The 19107-nt window shown below is 39.8% G+C and overlaps 1 protein-coding gene across 2 annotated transcripts; it reads right to left on the bottom strand.

The window, feature by feature from the left end:
- Window positions 1-313: 313 nt before the first annotated feature.
- scn2b (sodium channel, voltage-gated, type II, beta) lies at window positions 314-15034 on the bottom strand. Of its 2 annotated transcripts, XM_051396893.1 has the most exons (6): window positions 14741-15032; window positions 7533-7693; window positions 7223-7439; window positions 5990-6182; window positions 4796-4863; window positions 314-4376 (listed from the first exon to the last, which is right to left on the bottom strand). In XM_051396893.1, the coding sequence occupies exons 1-5, from the start codon at window positions 14823-14825 to the stop codon at window positions 4854-4856; spliced, it is 666 nt and encodes a 221-aa protein (XP_051252853.1). In that variant the 5' UTR covers window positions 14826-15032; the 3' UTR covers window positions 314-4376; window positions 4796-4853. The 2 variants fall into 2 exon arrangements, with proteins under 2 accessions (XP_051252853.1, XP_051252854.1); XM_051396894.1 differs by lacking the exons at window positions 314-4376; window positions 4796-4863 and having other exon boundaries at window positions 5986-6182; window positions 14741-15034.
- Between the last annotated feature and the right edge of the window lie 4073 nt (window positions 15035-19107).

The raw sequence follows: 19107 nt of genomic DNA, 5'->3' as shown, positions 1-19107 counted from the left end.
GGTCTGCTAGGCCTCTGCTGGGCTCTTGCTGGGGCCTTTCTGTGTTTGCATGTCTTCCCATGTCTTTGTCAGTTTCCTCAGGGTTTTTCGATTTTGGACAAGCTAGTTAGGTGATGTGTTGCCTGTACTTATAAATGGTTTTCTGTTTATAAGTGTCAGCCCTGTGATAGAATGTGTATTGGTAATGCAGTGGTGTTCTCTGTGTCTTGGCCAGTTTGAGCTAGGATAAGCACCAGTCACAGGCAACCTTGAACAGGATAAGCAGGTAGATAATGGATGGATGGATGGATAAAAAAGAAAGTACACAAAACTGTGACATTTTCCTAAATCATCTTTATTTAAAATACATAATGTAATGACAGCTGCTTGTTCAGAGACAGCACAGTGCAAGCATTAGTTTGGTGTTCACTAACATTTAAAGTGATACAAGAGCAATTATTCAGGGCAAACTCATAGCCGGGGGGGGGGACAGTGATGCACAATGATAAATCTGTCTTGTACATTATACAGTATTCAAGATTTTATTTGTTTATTTGATTCTGATTGAGAAATACAGAATATACAATATACAGTAATGCAGGTGTGTTGCTTAATATTGCCAATAAAAATTTCCTGGTAAAAACGGCACTAAATTTGCCCCAAATGTTAACCTGTCATCACCTTACTGTATGGGTCAAACACACACAAAAACCCTGCAACCTAAACATGCATGACCACACACATACAGCAATGTCCCAGGAAATGTGACAGAACCAGAGCTCTCCCAACCAGACAACTCTGCATTTTGTCCACTATTTTATGGATAAATCACCATTTTATTGTTGTTCTTCACAGCATGATTGTATTAAATGACAATATTTGCTTTATTGATCATCACAGAGCAACACATAATTGTGAATATTATATTACTGTGATGTGGTTTTGATAGTTCGAGAAATAGTTCACAGAATACGTCACCCATGACTTTAGAAAACATAAATGACAAAATCAGAAATAATATTAAATAAGTAAATGTGTCTAAACACAGACCCTGTACATTTTTTTTTTTTTTAACAATGTCAGAAACCAGGACTAGCCAGGCCACCACATTTGGCAGCACTAACCACACTCCAATAACTGGATAACACAGCTAAGCAGCTTGAGACATTACAGGTATCAGAGACACCACTTTGTGACACTGCTTCCCTGTTATCATAGTTAAAACATCAGAGGACATTCAGAGATTAACTAATCTCACATGCTGTAACATGTACAATTGACATTAAATAGTGATCAGGTATCCTATTAAGATATACATTTTTTGACATTTAGGGTGCAACCAAATAAATTGTCAAATCAAGTCACTACCAATACATTTCCCATTTAACCATACAATCACCATGCCATGTGCCCAGCCACACATTCCCATATACCATCTTAATAAAGTGAGCTTTATATGTTCCCCTATGTTTCGTGATATCCGCATGCTCTCCACTATGATTATATTAGAATTGGTATAAATGTGTTAATGTGCAAAACAGTATCTACAGTTTTAAACACCACTGTTGAGGTAAAGGCATTACTTTGGAGACACAGAGATAGGATGTACGTTTTCAAACTTTTCAAACTTTTTTCTATATTAATCTGTTTTTAAAATACACACTAAAAAGTGTTTGTATTGAAGTGCAATCGCTCAAAGATTTTTTTTTTTAAATCTCTATAAAACAGGGCTCCAGTTGGAGTTGGAATAAAAAACAACAGATTATAAGAGTCTGTATGGAAGTTCTTGTTTCCATATGAAATATTGAAAGTTTAATTGTTTCTCGGTATTCTACAGGAGGCAGACAAAACTCACCAAAGTGCAACCAAATACCTCTGACACTATAAATTACGTATGCAAGCAAAATATATATGCATTTATCAAAATAAGATCAAAATAAAATCCAGGTATTATAATATTTGATAAATGGCGCCACCTGATTGCTACATAGGTGAAAGCTCAAACATGCTTTGACTGACTCTGGGAGACTTAACAGAACAGAACTAAGTTTCTTACTTTATTATAACATTTTTCATTTTGATATGCATTCATGGCGGTATAGTACACTGTACATGCTTCAGCTGCCAAAAATAATAAATTCTACCTGTTTTGGTGGATAACGTCAATTAATAGTTAGACACTAACCAAACCAAAAGTTTGTCAGTAAGCTCTTCCCTGTCAGTCATGAATTTAAGCATCTTATATTTTCATTTGGATCATTTGGTATTATTTCCTGTATTACTGTTTATAAATGGGAACTCTTATCTTTGTGGAATATTGGTCATGGTAAGAGTAACTACGTATATGGCTGCGTATTTGTGTCGTCATGTGGCTGGCAGTGTTGGTTGGCACCAACCTGAATTACGTGATTGTGGGTGCAATGTGAGTTGTTCACTTAAAATTGTCTTTGATATGTTTTTGAGTTTTGACAAAATTGGTGTCAACAATAATTCACTTTATCTCTAACCACATAGTTCTCCCACAGTATTAGTTTCATTCTGAGAGGAAAGCTCAACATTGTCACTGACAATTTTTTCCTATGCAGTATGTGCAAATAATTGTACACTGTATTACAGTTACAGATATTGTAAGTATGTGTGGTCTAATACTAAGACTCATTTAACCCTATGCATATTGTTACTGAACTATTAGAACCTCTGTATACAGGCATACTAACATGTCATTCCTCAAGGCCAGGATGCAGAAGTCTCTGTCATAGGGGTGGACGGTATAACCAGTAATGACATACATTAGCAATATAAAGACTTGGCTATGCTGTTTCTAATAGTACAGAATTCATTTTAGCTGTAAAGTCACATAAAGGACTCAGAAAGCATCACTGCAACCCATCGCGTGTTAACCAGCGCAGTTGTTAGGTATTGTCCAATAAAAACATGAGAATACCTCTTCCCATTTACACACGCACAAAACACTTTTGCATGCAACAGAAAGTGGATGAAGAAATGAAACCAGACAGAAGACAGATGCAGAATCAAAAGAAACAGAGATTACTAGAAAACAAAACAGAAGACATGTGACAGTAGAAAAAGCACCGGTGTAAATAATAACATGAATGATGGCTGACTTCGATTTAGCTGCTTCAGTTTCAGGGTCCTGGTATTGTTTGTGCTGGCTCATTGTCACTCTGCCTGTCTGAAATTGCTTCTTTGTTCATTCATGCAATACTCTGCCCATATAATAGACATTCAAGTAGTGTACATGGCAATGGACACTGCTTTCTTTGTTCTATTGTGCGGGAACCATATTATAGTGCTTATATTTTACATAAAAAATGGCGGAGGGTGAAATATAATGCACTATATAATTAATAGGCATACATTTCTGACACAGCTACAGTCTTGACTTCCTGGGATGCTTTAATAGAACAGAGCCATTGTTGATGTGATCAGCAACACCTGTGATATTTCTACTATGACAAGTCAAAATGTCTGCTGTGAAAAAGGCTTAAAAAGATAATAAAAACCTCCACAGGTATGAGGAATGTTTGAGAATGCTTTCCAGCTCAGGCACAAGTAGACATAATTGAGACATACAGACATCATTTGGCTGAGTTACTGACTATTACTTGTCTGTATGATAAGAAAAGCCAGCGGTGGAAGAACATTGCACTAACTGTGCATCTATGTTAAGACATGGTGCCCATACAGGCAGCTGAGAGATGTGGCTTTAAGGCAATGCTGAAATAACGCTGAGTTCGCAGTATGTTAAACCAAAGCATTTCACTTAAAACAAAATCCCAAAGTTGGACTGTGACTGTTGGGAGACAGTGGACACAAAAGATATATACACGACCTTGTAATGTAATAAGCTTTAGACTTCCATCAGGTATGAAACTCTGCCTCCCCAATCGCTGTTATCTTCCCTGATAGTTAATTAATAATAGATTTAACTAAAGGCAATACAATTACATACTGTGATATTGTTACTGTCCGATATTCAAACTACACTGTGGTATAAATTTTAGGTCATACCGCCCAGCCCTAGCCTGTTGTATAGTGTGCTATGAAAATGCCATTTCTTATCATGAAATAGACTTCTAATGACACTCATATTTATTTGTAGCTATGAATAATGTTATATGTGGTTAGTGGGTAAGTTGCAGAAAAGGGTTCCCTGGCTTATTTCAAGGAAAAAGACATATCTCACGCAGACACGTAGAAATACTCACGCACACATAGACACATTCACTACACACACACACACACCCACCCACACACACACCCACACAAAGAAGCACACTTGCGTGCACACACAGATCCAGAAGGGATGGAAGTATCAGTGGATGATAACTCAAGCAGTGGTTACTATAGATCTTCAGGAAGGGGGGTGCGCATGTCTGAAAGAAAAGAGAGAAAGAGAGAACAACAGACAATAATTTAACTTAAACTAGTACTATGCTTGGTAGATGCTTCTATAAATAAGCCTCTCTTGAGATAAAGCCAGCCAGGTAGAGATATCTGGGCCACAACACACACTAAGAAACATCTACACTTGCACACACATACTGTATACACACTTATTTTTTTCCATATTCGAGGATCTTTTGATGGAGAGAGGATATCCAAGTTAGTCTATTGATTAATAAGTACAGGTTTTGGTTCTGTTCATTACAACGTCAGTGTAATTCTTAATGCATGCAAAGAAAGAAGTGTACTGTCAATTCGGTTTGGCTGGTCTTACTTGTATTTCATATTTTTCTCTATTGTTTACAACAACACAAACAGTCCAGACTGGTTGACATGAGCAGGTATTTACCAGAGGAAGTGTTGGGTGTAAGGGCTCCACAGGCCGCTGGTTCTATCAGATGACCCGGCTATGGTTGTCTATAAATATCAGAGAAGAGATGCCCTTTCAGTCAATAGAAGGAGAAGGTTTGAGGTTTGTAATCCAATTACAAGAGAGACGTGCTTAAGAAGTAGTTACATCTGCTGTGTGGTTTTTCTCTTGTGCAGTATGTTAGACAGAAACTGTTGTATGTACCAGGAAACTCGCACTATAAGGCGAAAAACCTCTGTGTTAATGTGTAATGTTTTCATTACACTGCATCCGAGTATAGTGATTTGGCAAATAAGGTTAGATTTGTGTGTTTAGATTTTGAGATATGTACTATTAATAAGTTCATATTGAAGAAAGATATGAAGTTAAGCCCCGTGGCTCTTGGTCTATGCTGTAGAATTTAGGTTTTCCAGATCTTAGAGAAGTTTAATTGAGGATCACAGAAAGTGGACACTATATATATAGATATATATATTCAGTGGCATATGTCCATGCTTAGTGCTATGCTTCTTATGATTGTTGGTATCTTGCTGCTCTTCTATGCATTTAAAAAAACGACATGTCACTTTTTCCATTGACAGACACCACTTGGTATGCTGCTGCTGTTTGCCACATGAAAATGACATGCCACTCATGTTCTACTTACAGCTGACACTTTCTACCAGCAGGTGCAGCGTAAAACTCATAGCTTATACCATATTACACTGGAAGATTGAGAAGATTTAGTGGTGCTATGAGCTCTGTAGCATAGCCTGTAGAACTCTGACATACTTTAAAAAACAAAGCCATAGTTTTACTTGTATTGCCAACTTTAGAGTAGTTACAGTGAGTAACTATTGTGTTAAATGTGCAAAATGCTACTCATCTAACAATTAATGCTCGCTAGATTAAGCCTTTCTTTTAATCTGTCAGCGAGACAACAGTGACGTGTTGTAGGCATAACTTTAATACAGTAGTGCCATTCGTCTTCGTTTATAAGCGACACAGCGACAGAATATCGTAGTGAGCAGTGGGATATACCAGCAAACATCAGCTGAAGGGGGGCGGAATCTGCCAGAACAAAAGTGTATTATAAAGAACCAGCATATTCGAGTATAACAAGTGCTTCTTCTTATGTTGGTGAATGTTCAGTTTTTGCTTGAGGATCAAAGATGTTACGGTGAGATTTCTTACTTGGTTCCCTCCTCTCCTACACCTTCAGCCTCCAGTTTTCCCTCCTCCTCCATCTTCTCCTCCGAAATCAGTTCCTGTTTCCGGTGTCGACGAAGACATTTCACTACAACCATGGAAAGGATCAGAAGAGCTAATGCTCCACCCACCGACGCCCCAATCGCGACTGCGATGGTTGAATCCCTCGGAGGGGGAACTGAGGAGAGGAGAGGGTTAAATAGTTTGCAGACAAAGGATGGAGACAAGTGCAATGCTGGCTAAAAGCTCTACTGGGCTGATTAAACAGAGTGGAAAGCAAGAAAGTGCTGCTGAGTTAGCCTGTGTCCTATGTGTGGGTGTGCGTGTACGTATGTGTGCGTGTGAGAGAGATGCTGAGGGACTAAGTTCAACCTTGTTGGTCATTAATAAGTAAAACGCTGACTCATCACCAGTAGGCCGTCACGCTCCAGGAAACAGACGCGCACACGCAGTCACAGCATGTTATATATGACCATTGTATGGCATTTATCCTTAGAACACAGTGGCCGAGGCAGACTGCAAAACACGAGCAATTCACACCACTTTTCACAACACATAAGCATGCCACATTTAGAAGAAACGTCATTATTGTAATAAGATCAGATTCTGGATTCTTGTTACACTATTTCAAACATATATTACTGTCAAAATATGGCAATAAAGGTCGTTCATTTGTACCTTGTATATGCCTGTGTGGTTGTCTGAAACAGTGCAAACAGAGAACTGCTCAAACCTACAAATGGGGTGTTTTTAGCCCTATTTTGGTGCCACTGTGAAAATTATTCATGAGCCACAACTGCAACCAGCTTGCAAAGTAGCTGGTTCTTCCCCTCCCTTGACAGAAGAAAATGGCTGCTCAATCTGAGGCAAGTGGGATACATGCCCGATGTAAACCAATAACGGAAAGGACTGAATGATGAATGTCGGTATTTTAAAAAAAAAATGACACTGATGGATGGTGTTTGAGATAAATAAGATTAGTGAAACAGTCAAGAGTGCTATTTTGACACAGAATGTTTTTTATAGAAGCACTCTCCCTTAACAATACACTGGTTTAGCACCGAGTAGCACTTGTCAGTTTGAGAACAGGGGAGTGAATTTAAAGGTTTAAAGGATGCTAAAGTGAACTTCAAGAAAATCAGGGAGTGTATCTCTAAGGCAAGGGTGAGGATTTATAGACACATTTTTCATTTTCAGAAGGTAGGGTTAGTATCTTACGTTCGGTAACAACATTGAACTGTATGACACCCTGTCCCTGGATGCGGTCAGGGGGGTTTCTCACATAGCAGTTGTAAACCCCCTCATCCTCCAGCTGAACATCTGATAGGGTAATTGACAGGTCGTTCTTAACCAGGTTCCCGGCAAACTTGACCCTCTCTCCAAAGCGGTTTGAACTCAGAGCCACCATTCCTTTTTTCCTAGAGTATGTCATAAACTATAGAGAGAGGGGGAGAGAGAGATAAAGAGAGTTCATAATGGGCTTAGAGTTTTCAGATGTAGACAGCCTATGGAGACTAGCCATTTTTACCATCTCTTCCGTATCGTTGAGTGACTCTTGGTAGGTCCAGTTCATGGCAAACTTTGTCTCATCCATCCTATAGCAGGAAGTAAATATGCAGGTGATTTTGACAGTTGTTCCGTTCAGTGCATTGAGGTTACTGGGCACGGTCACATCCATGCTTGAACAACCTGTAAATAAAAAAAAAAACACCAGTGTTAATAATGCTAGTACCAACAACAATACAATATCGGAGCTGTAAGGTTTGAAATTTGACTCAATTTATATTTGGCGGGATTTTAAACAAATGTGGAAATAATTATCGACAAATGTTTTGATCAGTAGTTTGTGTTAAATATAAACAATTATATTAAATATAATTTTTTAAGACATCTAAAAGGAATCTAACTCCAAATAATGAAAATAATTCACTGTACAAATCTGGTATAGGAGGATATGTAATTTTTCAGTTGCTATTATTTATTTTTTTTGGTAATATGTACAGCATATATAACAGTACAACTTGCATATTGTAATTCAACTGAGATCCCATGTCTTAAAGTCAGTGGTCCATTAGGGTTGAGTTTTTTTGAGTCAAAAGAAATCTGATTCCAGACTCTATAAGTCATGTATAGCATCAAGCCTACACAGCTGATTTGTTGTACACTAGAGTACCTCATTTATCATTATCTACAGGTTTGTGATTACGAACATAAATCGTATAAACTGTGTATAATCTCACACATTTAAGAAGCGTACATCCTGTAAGCCGATATTTTAAGGCTCCGTGTTCAACCAAAGATACTGCAAAAGAGAAAAATATCAGCACATCAGCAGTTTCATCTTCCCAGTATGTATAGTGAGGATGTGGGTTTCCATGTAACTGCTGACTCTTCTTCTGCACTCTATTTAGAGAATGCTGTCTTTCAGGCTGACAGTCATTTGATGTGAATTCCTCAACTCACAGAACAGATTTAAATCTTAGGCAAGTCTCGCAACCTGACTGTAGATCAAGCAATATGCCTGCTTTATACTTAACAATTCTGCTGTAGTCTGTTCAAAACATAGACAGCGCACATAAAGTGGCCTTTCACAGTATGTTTGGTAAATCAGCATAAGCCTCTATCATAGATGGTTTTGCAGTGACTCTGTGTAGAGAATAAAAACCAGGCTTCCACTCAAGTTTCCACGACTATGCAAGTATCTTTGCTGCAAGTTTATGTATTATTTCATCTCTTGCTGCTGGAAAAGATGACATCCACAGGGATTTGTAGGCCAGGGCATCTCTGCAGCACTACAGGATTATACTTCATTACAATGCTATAATCACACATTTTACCTTTATCAAAAAAATGCAACTTCTGCGATTAGGACTTGACCATATTGCAGTTTTAAATTTGATTAATTGTGCAGCCCCATTCTAAAATGAAAGCAAGATAAATGTAACCTGAAATGAAAATAAAGTATCATTTAGTTTCCTCAAGTTCCTCCTCCCCTCTAACATTATGTCTCAGCATGGGCTTACACTCCCCAGACAGAATCTGTGCCTCTCTCTCAGTATGTGTGTGTGTGTGTGTGTGTGTGTGTGTGTATGTGTGTGTGTGTGTGTGATGGGACTCTGCACCATTCTCTCCTCTGCAGTCGGGTGTTTCTGGCTCCCTTCCCACTGCTGCTGCACCACTCCACAGGCCTGCCTCTCTGCACCACACACTCTCTCTTACACACACACACACACACCCATACACTTTCTACATCTCCTTTCATCGTCCATATGTATAATTTACACACACATACACAATTTTCCATGCGCAGAGTTCACCACAGCCAGGTGTCTTGTGATGCTGCGCATTACCTGTGCTTCTCGCTCTTTCTCTCTCCATACTACAAACACACACACACACATACACACCCTACTACAAGGTGTGCATTGTCAGCAGTGAGCTTAGCATGCTAGCTGTGGTATGTCAATGTCATCCTCTTGCTAGCTGACTTATCTGTGCACGCAGCTAGTACCGACACATTCAGGCAGACACCGTCACTCACGCACACATGTACTGTAAGAACCGTACACACATTATGTTCCATTGCCACGACAACCCATACACAGATATGCAGTGTGAGAAACAGATTGTTACAGCCTCCTGCTGACTCAGCAGTCCTGCGGCTAGTGAGAAAGAGAGGCAGATGCAGAGGACGGAGAGAGACAGACACTCGCTAACAGATGAAATACTGCAGTGAAGCAGCCTCATGCGACTCCTCCCTCTCTCTGCCCCTCCCTCTTTCCTCTCCCATCTTTGTCCACCTCTCTTGCCTCCTCTCACGCCTCTTTCCTAGCGCCTCTTCTGTCCGACCTCTCCACTACCCCCGAAACACAATGAGTCCTTCTGTTTCTCCCCATCGTTTTAATTTCCAGTGCATGTCTCTCTCTTACTCCCTTCTACTTGCCTCCATTGTTCCCCACCTCTCACAAGGTCAATGCAGGAAAAAAAGGTGAAAGGTAGGTAAGTCTGTTACATCATCTTTCCTGTGCCCTTCACATTTCTGTAGTCCAAGTCTACAGTATGTGACCACCTTTTGTACCTACGCACACAATCCTATTTACGGTAGAGGTGTATATTGTAAGTTAGTTTACATTTAATAAAGGGGAATCAGTGTGAATTGGTGAACCATGCCTGTGTCATTGATTGGTAAATAAGGCAAGACCATCAGATACTGCCATTTGTTATCTTTGTGGTCATTTCAGCAGGGAGGGTGGTTCCTGAAACTACAGTCCTTGGATCATCCAGGAGGGTTTCAAATGTAATAATAAATGATTTTTTATTAAATTAGTAATCATTACAGTAGCCTGGACTAGCCTGAACTCTCCTGCTTCCAGATCTCAATCCAATTAGGCATCTGTGGGATGGCATGGGCAAAGCTTTTCAGAGTAGGAATCCAATGAAGACCAACTTGACAAATCCACAGACAACATCCTTTGAAGTTCTCTTCTTCAAGTGATTTAAAGCTGCTTTAAGGGCACAAAGGGCTGCAGCTCAGTGTTTAGAGCATGTTACCAAAAAAATTTTGACTTTGGGCTCTATTTTCATGACGATCATTTATTCAACGACTGAGTTGTACAGTCTCTAAAAGGTATCACCACTCGCTTGTTTTGGCATTGTAGTGCTTTGATGGACTAAATGCTGGTCTGGAGTGTGTTGACACTTCAGGGTTATCAAATGGTGACCCTCCTGCTTATTTTTTAAGGAGCCAACTATCATTAGAGGGCTAAGCAACACTGTGTCGCGTCCTTCAGATTGTTGCCCAGGTTGGGTCTTTTTGTCTTCAGCTAAAGCAAGTGGCTGCTGCTTTTCGGCAGCTTCAGTGAGGACCCTGAGCCTTTTTTTGGGGTCTGGCTTCTGATCCCCACCTCCTTAGAGCTGGAGTTAACCACCAAGCCTCTACAATGCACTTTAAGTGGGGAGCACTTGTAAAATTCCCCAGGGCAGCATTAGCTTAATGATGGCGGCATGTCACAGAGTTCGACCAGAACACCAGATCTGATCCCAGATTGGTTGCTGGTGAAAAAAAATGACTGAATTCCAAGTTTCCTTCAGTGAGACAGACATTCTTTGTTATTTGCTTAGCATCTACTTCTGTTGCTGCTTGGAATCTGAACACTTGATTGTGTGAGACAAGGGCTACTATTGACAAGTTATAATTGACTATGTGTTATTTTCATGACTATCTGCATACACAGGATGGGAGTACGTTGTGTTCCAGTACAGAGCAGTTTTAGGGAAGTTTTAGTGTTACCATTGTTTATGTCTCCCAACACCAGAGGGACATTGGTGTAAAGGTAAATCCTGTGTTAATTTTGAAGCTTCACATGCAATTCTACTTCACAAAACCCGAATAGCCTACAAAGTGTAGATGATACATTGACCCCAGCATGCTGCCTTTAAATTGTTATGAGTCTGATAATGTTTAGCTGTGATTCAGTTGTGTTCTATACTGCTGGGCTTTGGTTCTAGTGCCCCCTGCTTTGGAGAAAGCCACACTGCATTCTGCACACTGCAGCACTCTATGCTGAGGTGCCAAAAGAGGGGGCTAGTCAGCAGTCAATACAGCTCACACCAAAAATATGCCATCCGTCAGTAATTCCTGGAGGAGATGCAGGAATCCTGTGGGCTGCAGAAGCTTTTCTCTGATTATGTCATGCCTAGACTGGGATAGCCAGCTCAGAAACCTATACAGTACTGTGTGAGCCTGCAGCACCTCTGTGTGATATGTTACTGTAATATTAGAGACAAAGAAACACAAAAGCACAGACAGGGATGCATTAAACTCTTCTATGATCACTAGTAAAAACCACACATACAACATATATACAATATTGACAGGACTGAGTGAGTGTTGAAAGCTATTTTCCATTCTTTGTCTCCTCTCCCCACCACTCTTTCACTGTTTATGTATTATTGACAGTTGCCTGCTTATAGTAGAGCCACAAAGTCTGGCTTCTTTAAGGTACAGCACATTTTAACTTTCAAAAAGCAATCAGGGTTGGTGGGAAAACTACAGCAGAAATACTCATGTAGGACCCACATACACAAATACACAAATACACAGATGGACATAAGTGTACACAAAGCCAAGTCCCTACAGACTGAGCTTGAAGTTTCAGTTAAAAAAAAATTACTTGAGCTGACCGCTTCTGGACAGGAATCTGAAGAGACAGTGGCTCCATCTTAACATCTTAAAAACAAGGAAACCTCAGCAGCTGGCCAACACTTTCAATTAGTGACCATCAGAATAATGAATCCTAGAAAGGTGGCATGGGTTACATTGTTATTAACAGTCAGTTTGATGCAGCCTTGCTGGTGAAAAGTATAAAAGTATTAGTCAATTAAAGGTTTATTGTCAAGTAATATAAATGCATGAGTCACATTAAATTATCTCTAACTTTCTACTTTTTACAAGAACCAATGATTTGCTAGATCTTTAGCAAAGGCCGGTGGGCAATGTCATGCTGCAAAATCATGACATTTTATTAGAAATGATTCTTATAAGTTGGGATGTTTCATGCAAAAATAATATTCAGTAAAGCACATTTTAATGCAAAACACTATTCTGTGACAGCATGCCTTTACAGAAATATCGCCCTGCTGACAGATCACCAGTCTAATGTTTGTAGCTTTTTTTCTCATAGAAAACAAAATACATTGCTGTTACACTAAAAGTTTGACTGCGCTTTGGTAATTTGATGCTAATGCCTCATAAGGGTTGCACTATGTCAGCGCATTTACATTACATGCCTTCTCTTCCCAGTGTGCTGCTGCCCTCTAGTGCCTCTCTGCACAAACTGCAACTGTGGCATTGATGAGTAAAGTTCAAACACTGACGGGCAGAAAGAATATTGTTGGGAAACTGCAGCACTTTACAGAACTCTGCAGCAGTCTATAAGAATACTACTGACAAACTTGTTAGACTACAGTTGGTGTTTTTCCGAAAGGCAGCACACAACACATGTAACTGTAGCTGTATCACTATATAACTGCATTACTAAGTGCTAGCAATGTGTGTGGTTATAGGAATAGAGCATAATATTGCTCGATCAGTGGGTAACACTTTCGACTCTCTCACATGCTTGCAGAAGCTATCTTCACTGACGTTATTTGTTTTCCAACACGAACGTTGTATGAGACCACGCTGTTGTTTTCATGAGTGAGCTCAGGGTGTGGCACCACATCTGTTATTCAGCACATGAAGCATTCAGACACCTTACATCCATAACCGCTTAATGTGTCTAAATTATAATATTTATATATTTACAAGTCACAGTGGGCTGATGGGTTCAGATTTTTGAGAATGTAACAAGATTTTGTGTTTATTTGTGGGGTATCGCAAAGGGATTTTATGTAATTTTCTTTAATTTGAACAATTAAGCAACTAACAAATAAAGAATGAAAGAAGAATGCAGTAATCTTTTATCTTTCCCTTCTGCATACGCTACATCCTGTTGGAAAGAGAAAGAAAGGAGTAACTGTAGCATCTCCATGCAACAAGCTCCCCCAGCAACAGTAAACTTTTGGGTATCTATTTTCAGTTGGCATAGGTGAAAAAAGCAAAGGGTGCTGACACTATCTAAAAATACGCTGGTGTGACTTCTTCCCTCGATGTGATTTCCAAACCACTGAACTGCAACGTTTGATGAGACGAGAAAACAAAGGGACAAAATCCTCAGGTTTCAGTATGGTTTTAAGGTGCCATTAGATGAAATCACTATTATGGATTTCTTTATTTAAGAAGGCGTACAGTGGCGGTGTTGTGATCACTTATCTATTCCCAGTACTAGTGAGTAAACTAGGAAGAATGTTTCATTTTTGTCTAGTCTGTCACTGTGAAGAAATGCCTTTACAGTAGCATCTACAGTAAGCAGCAGGAAGGGAGTGTGTCATACAAGCTGATGGACCTCACCACAACGCTGATCTTTTGTTTATTAAATCTCCTGGAGAGCACGGCTTTATATTTAAGCCTATTTGATCATTCTCAGTTGGAGTAACGATGCTGTGGGTTCGCTCAGATGTGGGTCACACCGTGTTTTGGTGTAAACCAGCCTGGATATGTCCACATCTGTTCTCTCTCTCATGCATTTGTGTGCCTATGTATACTCACACACATATTACTTTGATGACACCATAATGTGGGTTCATGTGTGTTTATGTGCTACTGAATACAAGGCTTATACACATCAACAGCACATTGTTAGCACCTTATTATAGGCATATTCCTACTGATCACCCTGAGTCACAGAGACCTACTGTGCACTGTCATTCTGCTTACAGGCTAAGCCAATATTTATTTTTGCATAGTACATAATAATCCTGTGTATGGGCTATGATACACCAGGGCACTAATCCAGCTGTCAACAGAAGCTAAAAAGAGACGTAAGGGGGAGTGGGGTGGGGGTGGGGGTCACTACACAAACATCAAAACTGATCAGAAATCATTTCAGCTAAAAGCGATCGAGGAAAGCCACAACAATCCTGCTTTACTGTTTTAAAACTGGGGGACCGCTAGAATAACAGTTATCTCACATTACACCCATTATCTCCTCCCTCTCTGACAATCACACACACACAGTCAGATATGAGAGGAAAGGCCTAAAGATGGAGCAGTGTGCGGGAGCCATTATTCTATCGAATTACTGCTGATCAATAAATGGAAGCATCAGTCGGTTTTTTGGCGATTTGGTTTCTTACCGGAGAGCGAGAGCAGCAGCAGCGGCAGCGCCGCGCTCAGCAGCTGAACGCCAGACCTGCTCCTCTCCTGCGCGGGGGAAGACATCTTCTCTCCTTCTTATTAAAAAAAAAAAAAAAAAAATGACGCTTTTTATCTCTAGAAAAATTTAGCTGGTAGGCTTAAAAAAAAGAGCAGCAAAGTATGCTCTCGGTGTGCTCGTTAAAATGCTAAAAACAGTATTTTTTGTGTTAGAGGCAAGACATGGCTGGCAGTGGCTGTAGCCTTATGACGGTTGTTGATCTCATGGTTGTCGGTTTGTTGGCGGTAGAGGAGGGAGGGCAGGACAGCAAGCACCCTCCAATAAAATGGAGGATATCTCCCCAACAGATAAGCAAATTACTTGTGCTAGACTCTAAATATACTGAAGAGCAAGCCATAAGCTGAAAAGAGGACTTCAAACATCAATCAAATTATGGCACATGGGTGACAACCTCGGATAAATGAGTGGACAAACTACATAAATGTACTGTTTCTTCTATAGGGTAGCTACAAGGTGGACAACTATATATGCTTAATATGAGTGCTTTTGACTATGTTGATGTTGACTATGACCTCAAACCTAGTTTGGCATTTCTATACTGCAATTTCTTGTTACATATCAGCTGACGTCAACACAAATGGCCTACCGATATCTGCAATAAACTAAAATCGACCCTTATATGGCCGCTGATTTATCAGTCTGTATGTATCACAGTTACCAAATCTCAACCAAACTGAGCGATTATAGGGCGATGTGTTAGGCAACACTCTCTTCTAGCATCATCAAAACACCAAAGGAGGGAATATACTTTGGATAAATGGTCTTCCATTATCCACTACAGCTCAAGATGCGTGTAGATCAATGCCAAAGGACATTGAAGCTGATCTGCAGGCTTGCGGTGGCCCAGCTAAGACACTTTAAATTCGTGAATCCTTCAATTTGTCACCTATGTGTATGTACAGTGCATGTAAATCAAGATGACAGCCAATATTGTTGCAAGTGGCAACAGCAGTTATTGTATGTTGGAAAATTCCACATCTGTATGGTGCTATGGCGCACATCATCAGTACATGAATGTCTCCATGGGGTCATAAGGATGAAGAGGCTCTACTGAGAGAAACCAGTCTGCCGTGCAGCCAAACAAAAAATTAAGCAGAGGCTATCCCTCCTTTAATCCATTCCTCCATCCATTCTTCCTGGGTGGGAGGCAGGAGGAGAGGATACTGGGAAATAAAAGAGGCAAACACTAACTGTTAGTCACAAGTATCACGTTTTTGTCCCTTATTTTCACTTGTTACTTACTGGAGGCAAAGAGAGAGGATGCCTGCAAATGAGAGGGATTGGTGAAAAGAGGGGGGGGAAGAGAGAGGCTGCAGGGATGTTGCGTGGAAACAGAGGAGCATTAGAGAAAATGAGGAGTGAGGAAGGGAGGAGGTGTTACGCTAAGACAGGAAGAGGGGAAAAGTAAGAGGCAAGAGGGACTCAGAAGAGTGGTTTTAAAACATTAAGCCATTAGGAGAAGAAAGGAGGCAGAGGAAGAGGGTGGGCTGGTTGCCATTGTGTGGTTAGCAACAACAACACAGCTGAGTACAGAGAGAGAAAGAGCTTCCAAATTAATTGTCAAAGCAGGAGAGGTTTTCCGTACCCTCTTATTTTGATCTACTAGGCCTAATACATAGTCATATAGCATTCAGTACATTCATATGCACAAAGGGTGAACACAACAATAGTAACACACCTACAGCAACCTAGCCCAATAACCCCAATAATCACTTTACTGGCAGCATATTTGATATGCAAATAACACCATCTTTGATGCAAGAACATTTCTAAATATTTCACTGGTGTTGCACATACCTCAATGGCGCTGTTGTTAGTCCCGGTTTTACACTTGCATTTTGTACCTGGGGCTAAATGGTGCATCAAGCTGGGGAATCAGTCCGAACTTTTAACAAGCTGTCTGTTTATTAGGTTAGCAACAGCTGCCCTGCTGAGTCCGCTACTGTGTCAAACTTGTGAAGCAACCAGTGTGTGTGTGTGTGTGTGTGTGTGTGTGTGTAAGTGTGCATTTTAACTCTTTTTCACCTTTCATCATCCTGAGAGGTTTACACTTCTACATGTTATTTCTGTGCTTGTGTTGTCTGTTTGTTAGCCTACTCAACAGCTGTGTTACTTACTCATTCTTACAGGCCCTTGCAACCTATTTTTTTTGACAGCTTCTTACTCTGCTATGGCGTCATGAACCATTTCTGCCACAGTTAGAACAGTTTTAGTTATTTCACGAGAGGTTTATATTTTTGTGTATTTCTCTATCTAACTTTCACTCAATTCGAAAACATATATGTGATATATTTCTGTGCACCAATCACAGTTTAGCAGCATATGAATCAAAATGTGCGGATTGTACCAACACTATCGAACATATTTGATCAAACCACATCCACCCAGTCCTGATGAAGTCCCCCTCCACTCAAAAATATGTTTTTCTTCTGGTTCCTACATTTGGCTGTTTGAGCTTCACTGTGCAGAATGATGTATGTGCAGAGTTTGACACTACAAGGAATGTCTTCACATTCATCTGCTGAAAGTGGAAAGTTTTTTCTTCGCTCACTGAAAATCAGATTCTAAGGGATGAGGCCTATGAGCACAATTTGTCACAAATAGTTTGGAAGTCGACCCTGGTCCAATTTGCAACTTATACAAGTGTGATGTAGAAAATTGAAGCTGCCAGCGCACAAACACTGAGAATGGACTTTGCAGTGAAGTAGGAGACATCTTGTGTCCAGCAGGAAAAACTTTGGAAATCAACAGAATTTGCATATTCATAGCTCATGTATTAAATTATATACAAATAAATATACTGTTGGACTGTAAGACCATAAATTAGTAAAATAAAAACTCTGTGTCCTGTGTTGTCAACTTACTGACTGATTTAGCGACTTTTAAGTCAGTCCATCACTAATATAATTACAATTTCCAACTGTAATGTTCCTTCTTGAATGAATTTGATAACAGAGGCTAAAACACTAATATATATATATATATATATATATATATAGTCTGGCATAGTGGAGAGATTACCATTTCCTCATTGACTTAAGTATTTAAAAAAATATTTAGCATGATATCCAGTACAGTGTGCAGCTTTTATCTATACAACACAAATAGGCGGCTGCATATGAAAAAAAAACACCTACCCCTAAAAAAATTCTAACAAAAGGTTTCTCAGCTGTTTTTTGTAGTATTAGGTGTCCTTAATAACATACTAAAAGTTTACCAAAGTTTGACCACTAGAAAGGTGTAATTTTCAAGATGGAGAACTCCTTCATTATTTGACGTAGCCAAGTAATCTTGGTGTGTAACCCCATGTTTTCTGGTTCTATGAATCCATTGGACTCTAAATTGCACTGACAAGATTACATACTTATGGAATACATGATTTTGTGAGATTACTGTAAGGTTTTATCTTTGTTTGGGGTGAACCAGAGATGTAAATGATTTAGCCTATGTCATGTAACTCCTACTCAGTACATGTTTTTGGACACATACCCTTTTTTTTTTTGCTAAAACACAGACCTGACCTTCAATGTAAAAGTTACTGCACCCAAAAGTAACTTAAATTGGAGTTGTAAAAATTTTGATCATTAACAACTCTGAATTAGCCCGAACAGAGGCCTGTGTGTGAACCCTCTAAAATGATCACTCATTTCAATTTGAATAAGGTAATACATATGTAATGCATCCTCTATAGATGTTTAGGTGATGCAGATGTGGACACTGTCAAAGCTGCAGTCAAGGTCTCAGAACATCAGCCCACAACCTCGATAGGGGAGGATACAGACTTACTCATTATTCTCCTCTACTATGCTGGGACGAACAATAAAGTCCAAAGCTACTAAAGTGTATAACATCAGTAAGATGAAACAAGTCCTGGCTAGTGACTTGTGTTCCCAGTTGCTGTTTATTCACGCCTTCACAGGATGTGATACAACTTCACGCATTTTTAGTGTTGGCAAACAGACAGCATTCCAGAAACTTGTGAATGGTGAATCAACCACCCAGTCCTGCGCAAATGTGTTTCTGCTCCCACATCAAGCAAGGAATGTCATAGAAGACCATGGGACCAAGGCAATGGCAGTGTTGTTTGGCAGAAAGAGTACCGATTCACTTTCCTCTTTGCGCTACAACCTTTTTAGCAAGAAAATTGTTACCACCAAATCATTTGTTACCCCAGAACGTCTGCCTTCAACTGAGTCCTCAACCAAATATCACTGCCAAAGAGTTTACTTCCAGATCATGGTGTGGATTGGAAAGGAAGGTGACATGAACACAGTGGATTGGGGATGG

Source organism: Dicentrarchus labrax, unplaced genomic scaffold (assembly GCF_905237075.1).
Source record: "Dicentrarchus labrax unplaced genomic scaffold, dlabrax2021, whole genome shotgun sequence".
In the NCBI taxonomy this organism is placed as follows: domain Eukaryota; kingdom Metazoa; phylum Chordata; class Actinopteri; family Moronidae; genus Dicentrarchus; species Dicentrarchus labrax.
The sequence above is the reverse complement of the archived record's forward strand: the minus strand, read 5'-3'. Positions and strand labels throughout refer to the sequence as shown.